The sequence below is a fragment of the Lycorma delicatula genome, chromosome 3 (assembly GCF_047948215.1).
Source record: "Lycorma delicatula isolate Av1 chromosome 3, ASM4794821v1, whole genome shotgun sequence".
Lineage (NCBI taxonomy): Eukaryota > Metazoa > Arthropoda > Insecta > Hemiptera > Fulgoridae > Lycorma > Lycorma delicatula.
The window spans coordinates 165,756,607-165,777,623 of NC_134457.1; the positions used below are offsets into that span (position 1 = coordinate 165,756,607).

Sequence of the window (21,017 nt, forward strand, 5' to 3'; positions counted from 1 at the left end):
TACAGTTATGTTACCCACATATCTAACCCATTATAGAATGTATTTTAATGAGTAAATTAAAAAAAATTAGTCTAGCAGCAGAATATATTTTTTTATTAAAATTATTTAAAAATTTGATTTGATTTTTTTCTTTTATCCCCGTCAAGTACTTTTACACAGATCTTGCTTCTTCAGAACAGGTTTTTTTTGTATTAAGTCAATAAAAAACTGATTTTAAAATTATGGATATAATTTTAAAGTTAGGTAGTTATTCATAATTTTGAAATTGAATTGTTTATTGGTTATTAAAATGGTGAAGCAGAGATCTCTGTGAAATACTCAATATTGACATATGAAATAGAGAAAAAGCAGTAGCTGATTGATAACATTTTTCAATAAAATAAGAATTTTATATTCAGTTATCTGTTTTATATATTCTAATCTTTCCTTTCTTCTACATTTTTTACCTTTGTACATCCACATACCTCTTTTGTCAATTTAACTGAACCTCTTAATTCTATGTTCACATCTCTTCTCTTCTGTTTGTCTTAAGACCTTCTTGTTTCAAATTTTATTACCCACCTAATTTTTTACATCTTTCTTTAACACTGCATATAAAAGGATGTATTTCATTCTGTTTTTACTATTGTCCATATTTCACTACAAAACTTGGTAGAGTTTTTTGCATGTGCCATTCTATGGTTTTGATGGTGCCTGTAATGACTTCATCTGCCTTTGTTAATAACCTAAATAACAAAATTCCCCCACTTCTGGTGTGTTGTGTTCCTACATTTTAATAGTTGATTTCTTATTATCGTGCTTTTTGTTAAATTTCATTACCTTAGTTTTAGTCATTTCTTTTAACAATTCATGTTTGGTGTCAAAAGAGCTATGCCATCAACAAACTAACAGAAAGTTACTATGTTCTCTAACTTTCCCTTCAGTTCTCGCATTGCTTCTGTGTATAAGTTGAAAATGGGGACAGATTATATTCTTGTATTACTCCTTTCTGAATCAGTGCTTTTCTTCCTGTATCATCTCCTCTTGTAACTGCTACCTTCTTGTAATACTAGAAAATAATTCTTCTCTCTGAACATAAGTTAAATTTCTTAAAATTTTAAATATTATATTTCCATCTTCAAACACTTTATTCAGATTTACGAGTTTCTTGTAATCGGGTGTATTTATTTATTTTTAAATCTTTGTATTATAATTAATAATGAGCCAGAGTGCTTCTTACTAAAATTAAACTGATCTAATACACATTCTATCACATAATTTATTAATCTGTAAACTATCCTAGTTAGTATTTTTTATGTGTAAGATGTTAAACTGATAGTACATTAGTTTTTGCATTTGTCTGCTCCTTCTTTATTTGGTATGGTAACAGTCACCATCTCTTTAAAATGTTTTTCAAATATCATAAATTTTTGAATACTTTTCTACATCAGTTAATCATGTACATCATCAATTTCTTTTGCATTCTTTTCTAAACCTTTTAGAGCTGTTATCAATTTCATATTGTCATGTATAGTCATCTTTAAGATGGTTATTTTCTTTTTCTTCTTCTTATACTTAATTGTAATTTTTCTCCTCTTAACAGTCATTCAGAAATCACATATTCCAGCCACCTGTTAGCTCTTCTTTTCTCTGTAACAAAGGTTTTTTCATTTGCATCTTTTGTACTGATATATTTCGGCATAATTTTTTTGAAGGTTTCTCAGTTTTTCTGATGTAATGGTAATCCAGTTGTTATATTTTTTTTTACCTCAGTACATCTCACCTTCAGCCAGTCTTGCTTTATAATTTTACACTAACTTTTAATTAAATTTCTTATATATCAGTACAATTTTATTCCTTCATCATCTTTTATCTTTTTATATTTACGTGTGTATCAGTTTTATATATTTATTATTATCCATGGTTTTCCGCCTACTGTAACTTTTCTGTAGCATCTCTTGTAACTTATTACACTTTCACATTTGTTTTCAAACTGAATCTGTCAGAGTAACTTCTACATCTGAGCTTTCAATTTGTCTAGATTTTAACTTGCATTATGGTCTTTCAGACTTTTTGTATCCCATGTTGATATTTAGTTTTTTCCATTAATATTTAACGGAACTTGCTTATCATCATTACTAAATTGTAGTCAGAATCAATATCTGCAACTAAGTATGTTTTTCAGTCCATAATTTGGTTATGAAATTTCTGCCTAATCATGATATAATTTTTCTGATATTTCCTGCTCTCACAAATGTGTATTTTTTACAATTTAAAATGTTAATTAGCGTTTTTAAATTCACCAGTTGTATTTATTATAAAATTCTAAAAGTTTGTTTCCTCTTTCATTTCTTTGCCTTACCCCTCATAATCTCAAACTACTTGACTTCTTGCCCTCTTTTCACCATTCCACTCTAATCGCCACTATTTATACTAAATTATCATGTATTTTATTTACATATCTGATTCAATCATCTATTTTTTATATATATTTTATGCTGAAGAGGTTTAATGTAAATGCTTACTATTGCAGTTGGCTTCGGTTTTCAATCAATACTGACTAAAAGAATTCTGATGTTGCTCATAAAAACATGCTCTTTAAAACAAAATTAAACAGAATCAGAAAAAATGAACTAAAATTAATTCCTTAACTAGTTTGTTTACATAAGAATTTGTGATCCTCTTTTTCATTCACCAATAAGTAAGTTTCTTTGAACAATTAATAATAAAGAATTGATAAGTAGGATTATAGGAAACATAAGTATACTATGAAAATCACTTGACTTGGTTGATGATTATTTATTAATTAAGATTGATTGTAGTATTAATCTTAATCATGTATTCAATTAACTATCTAGGAATATATAAATCCATGCAATTTTATACAAAATTTTTAGGTGTTCTGTTCAATTCAAGACCAAATTAAATGCTATTTCTAAATTGTGTTTTGTATTTAGGGTTTTGTTTCGATCAGTTTCTCTGCATTAAAAACTGCATAATTTGGATGTGTTCAGTCCATTATTATTTTGGTATTTTGTTCTCTTTCGAATTAAATATTAAAAAAATGTTCATTTTTATAAAAATGAATCGTCAATAATTATGACAGTAAGCAAGCATCAGACCTCCAAGTTGGTCTTCGTGTAATTCTTTGTGTTCTTCCTTTTCCCCATTTTATGTTCTTTTAACGGTTAGCTACATTCATAGTACAGGTGGATATCTTTGAAAAGAGTTCTGATTTCCATCAAAATTCTAGCAGAAGTGTAAATATAATCCATTTTAATTAAACCTAAACTAGTTAGAATTTAAATGGTTTACATTGGCTAATGTAATCCTCCAATTGAATCACCCGATTACCAAATATATTAAAACTTTAAATTTAAAAATGTTCAAAACATCCATATTCCCATATTATTAAAATTTGGATTTTATTTTGTTGCTGAAGCCATCAATTTACTTACATAATCATTAATTTTTCCCCTTTGTTGGTCATGAAATGTAATTATTACTTTTATTTATTAATCATAGCATTTTGCAAAATGCTGTGATTAATAAATTTAAAAAAATTAATGACTTAAAAAAGATTATGTAGTTATTAATATTTGTATTAGTTATTGTTATTATAAATTTTAGTATGAATAAGAGTAGCTGTAGTTGTTTTATGTCATCTATTATTATATAAAGAGGAAGAAAGTTTTTTTTGTTCGAGATAAACAAAAAACTATCCGATATACAATCCCAAGCTACTAAATTTTTACCCATGTTTCTTGGCTTAATGAAAAGGTTTTTGGATATATTTCATCTCAAAAAAAAATATATACATATACATAATGTAGTAGTGGAGATTTTCCAGTTGAAGCAAAAACTTAATGAATTGTGAGTATCTATCACTGTGTGAACTGGGCTTAAACTGATTGATTATGAACATCTAAAAACTAATTTCTAGATTTTTTTGAGTTTCATTCTGAGTTTTTTTAGGATTAAAATAGATTTTTGAATTTTTTTGAAGCCCTGTTATTTTTCTAATTTCTTGGTAACAAATGAAGAAATCAACATGATTTTTGGTGATTGTAATCTTCATATCAATAAACCAATTTCTAGAATTTGAAATTAAACCTTGAAAGGGGATGAAAAAGGTAAACAAATTTTTGAACAATGATTGTAAATTTCCCAATCCCTACTATGGTAAAGTAATATTCAGTAGATTTGGGCTTGAAAATATTCTTCAGATAAATATGTAAAAATCATTTTCGGGTTTTTTAATTCTGATTTTTTTTTAAGGGGTGCGAAGGTATACAGCTCTGTGGCTCAACCACCAGCTACTGCTACTGTTACTGTATGTGTGACTGGCTGCATCTGCCTCTAGTTACTTGACTAATAAAAATAAAATAAAAAGATTGACTGCTACGGCAAATAACCATATAGTGCGGGCGAAGCTGTGACGGGGAACTAGTAAATATATTTATATACCGTTGAATGTTTTTATTTACTCTTACTTTGATTTTGTATTAAGTTTAAAAAAACTGAATTATAAAAAAAAACTGTAGATCATTCTTTTGTATTATAATTGACCAAACCAATATTTTAATCAATTTTGTAGCAAGTAAATATTATATTCTACAGGTGTACAGATCTAGTAATTTTATTTGAGCGTGTTATAGTGTCGATTATTAAATCATTTTAATAGTGACTCATTGTAATAGATTTATTTTTGAGTAATTGTTAATGTAATGGTACAGTTGTGATTTTTGTTTAATCTGATAATTCACAGTTGCTTCAAATTGGACTGAAAATTCTGTATCTGTTCTCATGGACGATTTAAACCAGATTTATGAAATTTGATATGATGGCTATTTATATATCGTGGGAATTAATTCATAAGTTCTTGAAATCTGATGAGAAGGTGCTATATTTTGAATAGGTTTTGGACTTAATGACAGTACCATTGGTACCTGTTGTTTTGTTCATAAAAAATTGATTTCATCAGAAATAGTAGAACTAGTTTATATGTTGCTTTGACCAGTGCTGTTTTATCCTTGTTTCCAACTTACATTTTTAGGAACTTCCTTACACATTTCAGTTGTGAAAAATTCAGACTGTGTGTAGATGAAATTACCATCTTATCCCAGGCCTGTTGTTGTTGGTGACTGTTTTTGCCACCAAGTGCTTGTGCTGGGAAAGATGAATTAACTCTCCAGAAAATTAAAGAATCTACCCCTCATGGCAAATTTGTAGTGAATCATTCCTTAATCAGAAGATTATGTAATACCTTGGAATTTTGGAAACATTTATTTTTTGACGATTCTCATGTCATTCAGCACTTTTAGTAAAAAAGTTGTTTAATGTTAATGTAAGTTTTGTGTTTAATGTTTAGTTATGTCATCTAAAAAACACAAAGTTTCACTCTCCTGCTATCAATCCAAGAATCTTTTGTTTCTGTGAACAGTTTGAAGGATCTGATATTTACAGCTTACAGTCATATCTTCAATCATCTGATAGAGTACAGAACAAATTACAGTGGGAAATTTTTCTTCCACTAGAATTAAGTTATATTTTCTTGTCCCAAAATGATACTCACTTTTGCATATTTGTCTGCAGCCAGACTTGCTTTCTTGTTCAAGGGTTTATTTATTTTTAAAGGAAAACTACCTGCAAACAACCACATACATTATAAATATTTTTTCAGAAAATTAATATGCAGTGCACAGCTTAGGTGCAATTTTCCAGAAATAAAGCAGAATTTGATATCTGTTCTTTGTTCTTTAGTGTTAACACATGACAGTAGTTTCCCTCTCCTTACAGAACTTGGTGCATTTTTCCCATTATGCTTAGTATAATCTATTACATTGCCAATAAGTTTTCTCTATGTGTAGTGCCAGTAAGTATAGTTTTCCCTACATATTGCTCGTTACATGGAGTTTGTGATAGTCAGTATATAATCTCTCATTATTGTCAGACCATTTACATTGAATATGCATAATGTTTGTTCATATATATTTTGTTTTGTTAAATTTACCCCAAAAACTTTGTACTATTTAAGTTGGCTATGTTCAGTTGGTTTGCTTTTTGTACTAATTGTAAAATTTGCTTACTTTGATTAATGTTTTTTTATGTTTCCTGGCTGTAAGATTGTTTGAGTAAATTCAATGCAAATCAAATTTACTATTTTACTTCATCCTACAGTTATTTCAAATGTGGTAACTTCAACAATAACTTAGGAATATATTACAAGCTCTGAAAATATCTTCTTGTGCACATTTCCATAGATTTAGACAGCAAATAATTTTTTTACATTTGTTTTTGTTTTTAATAAAAATAAACAATGAAATGTAAATAAGATAAAAATATTTATGTATTCATTAATGTTGTAAACTACAAAGTATGGTGCCCCATTACTTCTTTTATGAGTTGAAATTCGTAACATGAAAAAATTCCAATCCTAAATGAGATTAAAATTCCAAACTTTCTTGGTAAAAGGGTTAAAACTTTCTTCACATTGTAATTTTGAAGAATGCAGATTCCTATGTACTACTGGACATTTATTATATTATTGAATTTGAGGCTTATAATTTAAGAAAGCTTATTACAATTAAAATAATTTAATATTATTCAATATATGACTTGTTGTTATCTGCTGTTTTTCAAGTACTACCTTGTATCCCTTGATTTGGGATGTTTGAGATGACAGATAAAAAAATAAAACATTTTATTATCTATAGAATATATGACTTAATCCTGAAATCATTCTTCTTTTTTTTTTTTGAGTGTGCTAGAAGAACCTGCTGTAAATATGTTCTCACTTCATGTATAATTGTACACCTTGCTACCTCCTCTTATATTTGTCTTACAAATATGTAAGATGCCAAAATAAAATTATCAGAAAACTTAACCAGCTGGACTTTGGAAAAATATAGATATATGGATGAACCATCTGTCCTATGTTATATTATTTTGACTATTAAAATATTTTTTTTTATACAATCTAAAAGCTACCTTATTTGTAAATCAATCGCAAAGAAAACATTCTTTGAAGGATTAAGTGTTGTGAGAATTGCTGATTTAAATCATTGGTTTAGCAAATGTAAGGAACAAAACTAGGATGGATCTTCTTTTTGGAAAAATTACATAAAGATTAATATATAAATTTATTAATTAATTATATAATGTTAAGAAAAAAGCCTTATAATTTTATAATAATTAGCTTTGTTTTCTAGGAATTGCAGTAATTTTACTAACATGAATACCGACAGATATTTTGAGTCCCTTATTGTTTTAATTTATTTTGTTTTTTCTTAATTGTTATTCTTTAAATTTTGTTTTATTCTTTTTCAATATTGTAATTAGTGAAGACAGTATCCTCAAGCAATTATGAAACTTAAAATAATACCCATATAAATTTTAGAATTAATTAAATAAAATCTCCATAAGTAATTTTATATGAAATCTGTTTAGTTTAAAGTATTTGGGAAATTAATATAATGCTTTATAAAAATATAAATTCTAGTTAAAAGTTAACAGTTTGCAAATTAAATTATTTAACTTTATTGAAAGCAAAAATATTGCTTTGATATTGCTGAAAATGTTCAGAAAAGTTTACAAACATGTATATTTTTTTCAGCAATTTTCAGATTGATGACCACAGAATACACAAAGGGGAACAAAATAACATTGAATTTGTGAATTAGACCGTGGTAAATATGGCGTACAATTAATAATAATAATTGTTTGCTTCATCATAAGATTTATTAATTACACTGGTCAACATGATTTTTGTCTCATGAGAACCAGTAGGTGTATGTACTTAATGCAGTTTTTTATCCTGTTTTCAAATATGTTTTTGGAATTTTTCTATCACCCAGAGTTTTTTTTATTTTAATTTTTTTAAATATCTTATAACGTTATTTCTTCCATTTGTCCATTGTCAAGTAAAAGCTCCTAGAGTATTGTAAATATGATGGAACCAAATGAGCTAACTCAAAGGGTAGCGTTGCTACTGTTGTGCAGGTTCAGCGTGTGTAGATTTGTCTGAACCTGCACAACAGCTCATTTATACATGAATAAATGTGATCTAGTGCAGCACACATTCATCAGAACGATGCCAGATGTGAGATTGTAGTGAACCAGTAAACACATTACTGTGAGTGCTTTGTGTGTCTGAATTATTGTATATTACACATTTACAACTTTATTTCTTTTAATTAGTCGTTAGTTACAAAATGCCTAGAGTTTGTTTAAATCATCCTAACAATTTTTGTTACATATGAGGTGAAGTGACACTCAAGTCCCAAAGGCGAAACCTTCCTCCATTAGTAAAAAAGTGTTATGAACTTTTTTTAGGTGTAAAGTTGGGTACCAAACAAGGGCCTGGGCCCCACATATCTGTTGTTTATTGTGTTCTAGGCTTCTCACTGCTTGGAAAAATGGCACATGCCATTTGCTATCCCTATGGTTTGGAGGGAACCCAAAGTTCATTCTTCTGAGTGTAATTTTTCTGCTTAAAAAAACATTAAAGGGATTATGTAAAATCTAAACATATAATGGTGTACCCTAACTTGCAATCCGTGATGAAACCAGTTCCACACTGCGAAGAATTACCCATAACAAAGCCTCCAGAAGATGTGACATTAGATGAAGAGAGCTCAGAGTCTGATGGAAGTAAGAAAGAAAAAGAAACAGATTCTGGTGATACAACTTTTGAACAAAGCAGTTCTTTTGAGCCTCATTTACTGACTCGAGAAAATCTTAACAATCTCATATGAGATTTAAAGTTATCCAAGAAGCAATCTGGAATGCTTGCTTCCAAGGTAAAAGGATGGAATCTTCTTCCAAAGAATACAAAGATATGTACTTATTGTAATCATCATTCTTAGCTTAAGGACTATTTTTATGGAGACACTTTGTAATGAACATAACCAGCAGAATGGCGCGTGTTCATTGATATTAGTTTAAAAGCTGTGCTTCTGCATAGTGGCAATAAATTTCCATCAGTACCTGTGGCTCACTCTGCTAGTATGAAAGAAACATATGAAAACTTTAAATTTATATTGGAAAAGCTTCAATACGCAGTGTATGAATGAAATATGTGTGGTGATTTGAAGGTAATTGCACTTATTCTTAGTCTGCAGTTTGGTTACACAAAGTACTGTTGTTTTTTTGTGTGAATGGGATAGTAGGGACAGAAAAAACCATTTCATTAGAAAAGAGTGGCCCATACATGAATCACTCATTCCTGAACAGGAAAATGTGAAACATGATCCGTTGTGTAATTCTAAAAGTGTGTCTGTACCTCCGTTACATATCAGATTAGGATTAATGAAGAATTTCATCAAGGCTAAAGACAATACTCCTGGTTTCAAGTACTTAAAACAGAAGTTTCCTAAAATTAGCGATGCAAAAATTAAATAGGTAATATTTGCGGGTTTAGAAATACAATCACTGATGCTTGAAAAGTTTGGGGATTATTGAATCCACTAGAGAAAGCAGCTTGGCAAGCATTCAAAAATATTATGCAATAAAAATATTACAAGTTTTTTGGGAAATCGAAAGGCGGAAAATTACTGTGATATTGTCAACGATCTTATAGCATCTTATCAAAAATTTGGGTTGTAATTTGTCCTTAAAAGTATACTTCCTGCACTCGCACCTAGATTTCTTCCTGGAAAATCTTGGTGCGATGAACACGGGGAACACTTTCATCAGGAGCAGCTATGGAAAAGAGGTATCAAGGCAAATGGAATCCTTCTGTGCTGGCCAATTATTGTTGGACCATCAAGAGGGATGCTCCACAGGTGAAATATGAGGTCTACCTATTAAATAATGAGACTGATGCTGTTAAATATTATATTTCAAATTTATACATATTTAGTTATACCTTCAGTATACACCCTTCCTCTATCCCTACCATGATATATGCGAATTTTCTATTGTTCAAAACAGTGCTGGAAGTCTTCTGTAAGTTCTTTCACTGCTTCAGTGGTCTGAAATCGTGTTCCTTTTAATGCAGATTTGGCCTTGGGGAACACATAAAAGTCACATGATGTCAGGTCAGGCAAATAAGGTGGATGGTCTAGCACTGGGTTGTTATACTTGGCTAGAAATGTGTGTGAGCCAGTGCATTGTCCTGATGAAAAACCCATGACTTGTTCTTCCACAATTCAAATCTTTTTTTCTTATTTTTTCTGTAGTTGAGCAAGAACCTCAAGGTCCTTACTCTAATGTCGATTAATAGTTAGTTTCCTTCAAGAACTCAGTGAAGCCACACAATCCCATGAATATAAAAAAAAACAATCATAATCGCTTTGAATTTTGATTTGCTCATTTGAGCTTTTAAAGCTCTCGGTGAAGTTGGGGCCTTCCAATGCATGAATTGATGCTTAATTTCTGGATCATAAGTGATAAACCAAGGATTCATCACATGTTATCATTCTTTCCAAGAAGTTTGGATCATTTTTAATGGCATTCAAAATATCAGAACAAACATTTTCACGAGCTTCTTTTTGTTCGATTATGAGAATTTTAGGCACCATTTTCATGCATTCTTTTTGCATGTTAAAATTGTTGAGTAAAATTTGCCAAACAGATTCTTTTTTTAATTCCTAAAGTTTCAGCAAAATCCCATAAATAGTTAACCGATCGGACCAGATTACCAGTTTTTTAAATATTTTTATCCGTTTTTTTATATGGAAGGGCGACTCGAGCAAACATCATCTTCAACGTTTTCTTGGTCATCTTGGAAAAGCTTAAACCAATCAAAAACCCGTTCACGTGATAAACATTCACAGCCATATACATTTTTTAATAAAAGATAAGTATCAGTAGCGATTTTTTCAAGTTTCATATGAAATTTCACTACAGTTGTTTGCTCTTATAAAACACTTATTTTTTGGCAAAACAAAAAACAGACCTTATCCAAATGGAGGCCAGGACCAGACTAATATGTCTACAGAAACTGGAGTGGCAGCAATCAAAATAGAAGGCTTCATGTTGTTACACAGCCTGTCAATCGTACGAATTTGGCACATGCACAGTTCTTCTGTATTTATTAGCCACACCTTGTATAGCAGAAAATCATTTCTTATTTTCTAGGTAAGTCAAATATTTGAATATTTTGTAGTTAAGAATGCAGAAAATATTAAAATGTTTGAAATTATAAATGTCTATGTCTTGGAAACCTTGCGTGATGGGGAAAACCAATATCATATTTGAATTCAGGAGAAAAAATACCATCAGAATCACATATTTTTCTTCTTGAGACAAAAAAAAAAATTTTTTTTTTTGTTCCCCAATGTTATAATGTAAATATACACTTAGTTTTATTTTCATGTTGCAGACAGCTGCTGAAAATGAAGGGGTGAAGGTTGCATTGTTAAACTCACCACTATTGTCAACTTCAAAAACCACAGTTGTTCCTCAACCGATCGCAGTTGCAGAAGTCAGACTTGCAGCACCTGAATCCAGAACAGAAGAGGTTACAAAGTCTTCAACACCATCATCTTCTTTGGTTCTCTCTGATAAAAAGGTTTCTCAAAAACCATTGAGTAAAACTAAAAGAAAAACTTATGCACTAAAACATTGCTTAAGGTGTAAATTCAAGACCAGAAGTATATCGGGATATGAAGCTCATATTAAACAGGAATGTAAGTGCTCAACATGTCCTGCAACATTTTGTACAATAAGGGCTTTAAAAATGCATACAAGATTAGCCCATTCCAGGAAGAAAGATGTTTTAATAAACAGCAATAATGATGTTAATGATGATAATGAAACAAGTAGTAATAATGTTCATAATGATAATATTAAAAATGATCACAATAATGGTGGTGGTAATGATGCTGTTGATGCCAATGATGATGTTGATGCCAGTGCTGGTGCTGATGCTGCTGCTAATGTGGAATATCACTGGTGTAAAGAGTGTGATCAGATATACCTTACGGAAGATGATTTCACTAAACATAATAAAGAATTTCATACTAAACAGAAGAAAAAGGATGATAATTCTAGTAGACGGAATTCTATTCATATGACAGAGGAATCAAATGAAAATAAGAGAATAGTTAGAAGTGAAGATAAAAAACAAAAAGGAAGTTCATCAGATCTCAGTTCTTCAGAAGCTAATGATAAAATTAAAATTGGACAGAAAAGAAAAGCTTTGGACACTAATGAAAATCAAGATATGTCATCAAATGTACAATCAAAAAAGACTCCTCAAAAATCAAAACTCACTTGTTGGAAATGTAAAGGCATTTTTGAAGATTATACCAAGTTGTTTACTCACACTTGTGTGGCACAACAAAATTCGCAAGAGATGAGGGACAAAACAAGCAAAACCAGAGGAAATTACAATAGTTTAAGTAGTACTAGTGGGAGTGACGATGAGCGTCGACCTATGAGAAGTGATAAGAAAAAGAAGAAAAGAATTATGAACAGTGATGATAATAGTGACAATTCAGATGTAGACATCAATCTTCTTATTAACAGGCATGTAAGTCGTGTAGAAAAAGAGGAGCATGAAGGCAGAAGTAATTCAGATTCTACTAAGTCAGAAAACAAAAAAATAAATAATGAGGAGGAACCTGTTGGCTCACCTCATAGAGTATTTGTATCTGATGGTGATAACAATCGTTTTCTTTCTGAAAACAATGCAGATGAGCAAAGCGCTGATGAAAATGTTGTTGATATTGGAATTATAACACTTGATGACGAGTCTGATAATTTTAAGAAGCCAGACATAACACCATCAGATTATAATACTCCAAAACAGATTAAAAAAAAATGTAATGAATGTGGAGAAATGTTTAGTTCCTTGAAAGCTCTGGTTCACCACAAAAGAGTTCATAAAACCCCACTTTCAAGGTATTACAGTTTCTCATTGCAAAAAGATTAAGTAACATATCTGACAATTTTATAAGTAGGTATTAGCGTTATTTATCTAATTAAAAAAAAAAAATCATTAGCTTTTTTATAATAATTAGATTTAGTTATTATAATTTTATTTGAGACTATGTATTAAAAGTTGTTAATCATATTAATGTATCATATATCGAATTAATAATAGTATCAAGAGTTAAGATCTTTTAAACTTCACATTAAATTATTCTTTATTATTATACCTATGTCTTTATTTATATTGTTCTTAGTACTGTCACAGCGTAAATATTTTTTATTTTGAAAAGATTTATTTGGTTATAAATAATAATATTAACCACCAAAAATAGAATAATAAAATAAACTTTACTGTACCTGGATCATTTAATGCAGGATTTGAGGGTACCTTATCATCAACTATATTATCTTATTAAGTATACATAATGTGTAGTGCATTATAATGTAGGTCTAGTGCATAGCAACAATGCTTAGTATACTATTATAAATAAATTTACATGTTAAATTATTAAGTTATTGATCATGACGTAGTCACTTCAATCAGATTAGTGAAGGTTGTTTCAAATACCTCTTCATGCAGTCATCACTGCTGCAAACTTACAGGAGTTATCGCTTGCAGGTAAACATATATTTTATATGACGAGATAGAATTAATTTAATAGAACTTTTAAAAAGTGTACAGTAGCTCCTGATGTGACAGTACATTAATTAGAAATTAAATTCACAATCACCAAGCTTTAAAAATAATTTAGAAGAACTGAAACAATAATAAAAGAATTGCACGAGGTAGAATTTGAATGTTGGGCAGCAGTTGTGGAAACTGTGAAGTTACTGATAAATGATTACTTTTTTCACTATTCTGGTAGAAGTAGATCTTATCTTGATAGTTTTATTTATAATATAGGATAATATTGTTTGTATTTTTGTGTGTTATTAACTTTGTAATCTGAACTCTGAAATCAAGGAAGCCTAATATCCTTTTGTAGAAAAAGGCAGAAAATTTTTTTTCTCTTGTTTAATGATCTAATGTCTCTATTTTAGTATTTCAGAATATATTAAAACAATTGAGCAAGTTTTCCTCCAAAGGGTAAAACAAATGGACTGCTTATTTAAATTAAATACAGTATGATTATTTGAATTCATATAATTTTACTTAAATTCTCTTTTTTTCTTAGATTTTATTGAATAATTATTAAAATACAACTAAAGAAAATGTATTATATCCTTTGTTTCAATTATTTAACACATTTTTATTTGTTATTGTATCTTAAATTATTTAGAATACATTATGAATATTGTTAGATGTTAAGAAATTAAATTAAGTATCATTCTTCGATTTATATTAGACCAAAAAAAAAGTTATGTCTAAAAATTTTGTTATAACTTTTTTAAAAGAAATTTGAATTAGCCATATTGTTACATATAGAAAATAGTTGGTAAAAATATAAAAGAATAACTTAATAGATTTAAATAACAATTCAGTAATATAATAATCAGCAATAAAGATTAATACTCAAACGTTTGGTTGCACATGGTTACCACAGGCAGGAAATGTCTGGAAATATAAACTTAGTCAGGAATTATTAGAAAAAAATCAGGAAAAATTTCAGAGAATTGCATTTTTGTTACCGAATTATGTTTGTTATTAATATAATATTTTTTAGGTAATGTCAAAATATATGATGTACTTCCCCGGTGTCAGGAAGTGGCAACCCCATCACCCAGTAGATTGCAACTAAGCGGGTACATCAAGCGGGTGCATCAAGCAGCATTAACAAGTCCTGTTCTTACTTACATTCCCCCATTATTATTTTACATTAAAGGAGGAATATTCCAAATTGGAGTTGATTTTTTACTAGTGAAATTTTAACAAAAAGTTACCATTAAAAAATTAACTGTTTTTTTGGAATTTCTCTCAAACCATGACAAAAGTATAAGTTAAGTAGTGTAAAGCAGATGAAAAATGCTTTCAATAATATAATAAAAGTAGTGAAAACATACACTGCAGAGTCTTTAACACTGATCTTGTATATATTTCAATATTTGCAGTGACTTTGGACAGTAAAGGAAAAAAAACAGCATAATGAAATAATATGCTAACAAAATGATGTGGTGTTATTCACATCATGTCTTAAAGTAGATGGTTAAAATTTGAATTTATTAATGAATAGGTATGAAACTGATCAATGAAAATAACCTTGTTGTTGTTTCTTAAATTTAAATAAGTCAATTCAGTTTTTATAAATGTTTTGGTGACAAACACATACGTTGTGAGCCTTAGATTTCAAACTGCTAATATCATATCTCATTCTATCTTCTATATCATATACAATATATTATATCACATCTGATGAAGTACCCTCAAAATCCATTGCAGTAAATGAGTTAAGTACAATAAACTTAATTTTTATTTTTGGTGGATAATATTAATAATTTAATCAGAAATACAGTACCTTGTTTAATAGCTGTATCTTTGGTTTTATCTCTTCACTATTTGTATATCTTGTACACTAGGGATGTTGTTAAAATATTTTTTATGTATTTTTTGTTAAGCTTGTTACATAAAATTTTTATGTATATGATGTTTTTTAGTAAATATAATTATTACATAAAAATGTAAATAAATACTGTTATTATATGGACTTCTTCCCTAAAAGATATAATATTGTTTCTTAGACATTCCAGGGATAAACAGAAGTCAGAAAATCAGTAAAAAAATAAAACTACAACGAATTATGAAAGCCAACATGTGTAAAGGAAAAAGTCAGTATTAAGTTGTCTGACCTGACTCAGGTCTGTGAGGTCACTCTACTGAGCGTCAGACAACTGACGCTCAGTAGAAATTTAAGGTGGTAGCTGGTGTGTCAAAATGAGATTAGTGATGTTGAACATCTATGGTAAATATACCAAAAGTTGACACATTAACCATTTTTTCTCATTCAATTGCTGTAAAATTTAAATCACAGTTGTAATTATAATAAAATATGATAGAAAATTGTGATAAAACTAACAGTTAATTTTTTTCAATCAGGTATTCTATCCAGTTTTTAAAAGTAACTTGAGACCCTTTTTTTGGTATTTTAAGCTAACGCTAACATTTTAAATTAAAAGCATTTTTTGTTCCTAAACTCAAGATATATTTACTTTTAATAATTTTATCTTGTAACTTTAATAATAATTTAACAAAATTATTGCTTAATTTATTTGCCATTAAACCTTGACATTTAAAAACTGATTAATTAAAGGAGAAAGTTGGATAATTATGTATTATTTGTCCAACTTTATAAAACATAAACTTAAAAATGAGCAGTAGTTCTACCTGGGGTGTCTGAAATAGTGATGGGACTGCTGATAGCACAATGGAGGAGAGATGTACCGCACTACTCCTCCATTGTACCATAGGTAGCAAATTGCTGGTCTACCAATGCATTCTTGGTGTATCAATTGAGCTCCCTAATTTTTACAAGCAAGATTTCTACAAAACAAGATTGTTAAAAAGTCATTTTAATTTTTACAGTTATTTGTACTGTGAAATTGCATGAACTGTAGTGATTATCTTTCTATCCTAATTTTGTCTTCTTCATTAGGTCATCAACATCCACTAGAACCACTCATGCTATCTAATTTGACCAGGAAAATATTCTAACAATTTCACAGTAATATTCTTTTAATCCAATCTTTAGTTTCCCTTCAACATTTAGAAATGTTTCTAATGGTTGTCATTTGTGACCCATAGGATCTTATGCATCAGTAGCTTCAATAAAATCGAAAGATATTTTCACAGATTTAAATATTTTTTATTGATACTTTTTTCATTGCTGTTGATTTTTTTTCTTCAATTTTCTTTCATTGCACTTCTTTTTTCAACCCTTGTTCTGATTATACTCCTGCCAGTCCTTTGAGGAAACCAATGAAGTTTTCCCTGGTTTTTGTTCTTTCCCTTCATCTGACCAAAACAGCACTCATTTAAATGGTAATGATACTTTTAATGAATTTATTTCCTTAATAGGCATGTCATAGTTTTACCATGTGATTAAAGAATAGATTAAAGAATATTTCTGTTCTGTCTCTCGAAGTAGATGGATGTTCAAAAATTTCAAAGTCATGACTGTCTAGTAAACTTATATTCTGATCATTTATTTCTGAAATACATGAAATCTGCTTACCATTAGTAATAGTGTTATTCTGCTGAGGTGTTATAGCTGATTATTAACATTTAACTAAATAGAATACATATCTGCCCATTTAATAGACTTATTGGCCTCAGGGCTATTCCAGTTACCATCTGAACAAACTTTAAATTTTTTCATTGTTTATTTGTCTGTATAAGTTTCAAATATGAAGTGTGAATTGAGGTTGAAGTTTTGTAAACTAGGTTTACAAAACTCCAACCTACATAGGCATATTAATTTGCTACAAGTTATGTTCTAAGTCTGGATAGAGTGCAGTCAAAACAATTTGTTTTTGAACAGAATTTGTTTAACTGATAAAAAAGTTGATAGACACATCCAACAATAAATAAATAATTGGTTTTTGCATACCAATAATATTAAGACACTATAACAGTAAGAGATGTGTCAAAAGTACTCCCCATCATCTGAAATCTTAGCTTCCCATTCTTCAGTGATACTAGCTGATATTTTATATGGGATTCTGTTGCGTTAAAAAAATAGTCACTGGTTGGTATAAATCGCCCAGCTGCACTGCCACCAATGAGAATTGCTAAACCTTTTTTGTTTATACTATACACTTACAACCAAGATTTACGTGTTGTGTAATTACCCTTGCTGTTAAGAACTAAATTTAATTGTTCAGGAAAAGTAATGATTTGTACAGATTAAAGATTTCTTTAACGAATCGTTAGCATTTTATTTTCTGAGGTACGAAGGTACTTTTACCATTCAGTCTTACAATATTTTTTTAGAGTTATATTTGCTCTATTTGTGGTTAAATTTTGAATTGTTCTTAAACTAATGTTAAGGTTACAATCTCATAAGAGCCTCAAACATTACACTCTTTTTTCCCAATTTTATAAGGAAAATGCACATTCATCCTCAGCCTCAGGTTGAGAGTACATCAGGTTTGGTTTCAAAAGCTATTCCTTTTAGTCACATCCCTTCCTCTAACTAAAATTTTAGATTACTTAAAAAGACACCTTTTAATGGTTACATTAGAAGTCAGCATCTTCAGCTGTTCAACTTTCCTCCGAAGTGAACAATAATATGACAGTCAGCTGAATACTTTGAAATCAATACCGGTTGAACCAAGGAATGACATAGTACAGTTATGTAAACCCAAAATTATTGTACTTTTTATTTTAATCTTTCAAATATGATTGTGTTGAAATATGATTTTGTGGAATTATTCTTGAAGAAATAGTTTTGTTTCAATTGTGTTCTTCCATAATTAGATAAGCAGTGTTATATAAGCGTGCATTTATTATATATTTAAGGCATTCAAATAAAATTCTTATTTATTTGTAAAAATAATTTTAAAACTATTAAATCTGATTTATTGTGTTTTAAAGATTAATAAATAATTTTTGTTAGTGACATGAAATTATAATTATTTAATTTCTCTACCATTGATTTTAATCTTGTATTAATTTCTGTTTCTGTGAAAAAATTACACAGAAATCACATTTCTGTCATTGATTTCAATCAAAAATGTACCATACTTGCCCAAATGTAGGTCGAGGTTTTTCCCTACATTTTCTCCCATAATTGGGGTTGGCCCACATATATGTGGGCCAACCCACATATATGACCAGGCTTTTAACTTGTTTCATAGTTTATTTTTGTTTCTATACTTATGATTGGGGACTTATTACTGTTTATATTTACAGTAATAGTTATCTTCAGTTATTATTAATAAAATTACCAAATTAATGAAAAAGGTTGGATGAATGAGTCTTTCATCAAAGATTGGCTTAAAATTGTCTGGTCTGGAAACGTAGGCTTAAGAAGACAGTGAGTGACCCATGTTAATATTAGAAGCATTCAGGGGTCATTTGACCAAAAATGTAAAATTGGAAGTAAAACCTAAACACAGATTAGTTATAATACCTTGTGGTATGACTTCTTAGTTTAGATTACATGTATAGTTGTAAATAAGTATAAGTATTGCTAGTTTGTCACTAAATTTCCAGCTTTGGATTAAAAAAAAAAACGAACACAATTTACAATTTAAATATGTTTGACTTAAGGAATTTGATTGACTTATTTTCCAAAATCAGATGGAGCATTTTGTAAATAGGTCTTCACCAAGTAAATTTTGGCAGTATGGATGACCAAAAATTAGGTGCTTTGATAACAGCCCTATGTTCACTGGGTAAAAACATTAGAAACGTTTTGTGGTTATCAAACAAAACAGTACCACATGAAAAGTAAAATCGTATCAGAAGCCAGTCGACGGGCTCATTCATTGTTTTACCCGTGGTTGTTCAAGTAGATTACCACAATAAGGACATAATTGAAGATAATAGAAAGAAATTACGACTGTAGTAGAAACAATATTATAATGTAGAAGACAAGAACTGACACTGCGAGGTGTGTCAAGTGAAGATTATGGAGATATTTTACTGTGGAGGTAGCACAAATGATGGCAATTTTCGATTTTGCACAAAAGCTGACGCAAGAGGTGAGTTCTCATTTGAAAAATGCTAAATACTTTAGCAAATTCAAAATCAAATTATTGAAGTGAGTAATAAAGTAAACACAGAAAATTTTGGAGCAAGTTAATAAATCCAGATATTTTCGGTACTAGGAGACAAGACGAATAAATAAAATGGTTATATATGTAATGCTAAACTTGGGAGTTTCAAAGGCACACATTCAAAATGCTCAAGGAATAATTGAAACTATTTATGTTATATGCAATACCCCAAAACATTAAGTTGCTCTATTGGAAGAATAGAATCCGAAGATGGGGCTGCAACTGACAGAGGCTGAAGCTGAAGAAAGAAAAAGTCATTTAAGCCTAAGCATAAAATGTTGAAATTTCATCAAACACGCTGAGTTGAATCATGAGGCTGTTGAAGCATATATCGAGTTGCAGCTGTTTGTTTTTAGAGCACTTCAAAAAATTTTGACTGCTTGGATTAATTTTAAGGTAGCAAAAATTTTAAGGCTTGCAGAATTTGAATACCTTGAAAAGTGCTGAATTTCAAATTTCTTGCAGAGTGATGCAGTCTGTGCACTGTATTACCATACCATTAAGTATACAGCTTAAAATGGAAAATATGGGCCTTTCGCAGGTTAAGTTAGCTTAACACACTAAATAGCTCATGAAAAAGCAGCAAACTACGTGCTGCAGAACCAAATAGATATTAAGACAGCTGCCAGGAAACACGATTTTTCATATACTTACTTTGCAAAGACTAAAATAAACATAAACTTTCTAGGTCTGTTAATGCACTGTTTGTTTTTACATCAATACAATATTGATACCAAAAGTGTTTTCTACATAACAAGAAACAGATTTTATGAAGTACACTGTGAAACTTCATTATGGACTACCAAAAAAGTCTCTACTAAAGTTAACTTATGATTATGCAAAATCCAGTAACCTAAAAGTCCATGAAAATTTGGAATAAAAACAATCAACTTGGAATTTCTGGTATCAGCCATGTCATAAATATTTTCCTGATTTGAAATTACAGAAGCCTGAGGCTACAAGCTTTTCCCGAGTCATGAGTTTCAGCAAGGAAAATGTTGGAGGCTTTTTTACTAATTTAAAAACAGTAATGGAAAAATATAAATTTCCACCTAATATGATTTACAATTTGGATGAAACAGGAAATTCTACAGTTGACAAGTCTCCAAAGGTTATATACATGAAAAAAAAACAAAGCAGTTTGGTTCAACATCAGTTGAGTGGGATGTCAATATCACAGTGATAGCTGCCATAAATGTTATTGGAAACCATGTTCCTCCAATGTTGATATTCCCGAGCGTAAATTTCAGGGAACACATGATCATATGAGCACCGACCGGCAAACCCTTCAGGGTGGTCCAATGAAATTTTGTTTGTGCAATACCTCAAACACTTCATTCAGTATGTCAGACCGTCTCTAAATAACCCAGCTCTCCGTATTATTGATAACCATGCAACATATCTTGATTGAAGCAATTACTGTGGCCAAGGAAAAGGAGTCATCA

The 21,017-nt window shown here is 29.7% G+C and overlaps 1 protein-coding gene across 2 annotated transcripts in view; it reads left to right on the forward strand.

Annotated features, from left to right (window-relative positions):
- The window catches only part of LOC142322168 (uncharacterized), a 31,642-nt gene extending 13,231 nt beyond the window's left edge, over positions 1–18,411 (forward strand). For both annotated transcript variants that reach the window (XM_075360936.1, XM_075360937.1), the window contains exon 3: positions 11,306–18,411. In XM_075360936.1, the coding sequence (XP_075217051.1) occupies positions 11,306–12,859 (1,554 nt within the window). In that variant the 3' untranslated portion in view covers positions 12,860–18,411. The remainder of the gene's footprint in view (positions 1–11,305) is intronic.
- Positions 18,412–21,017: the final 2,606 nt, after the last annotated feature.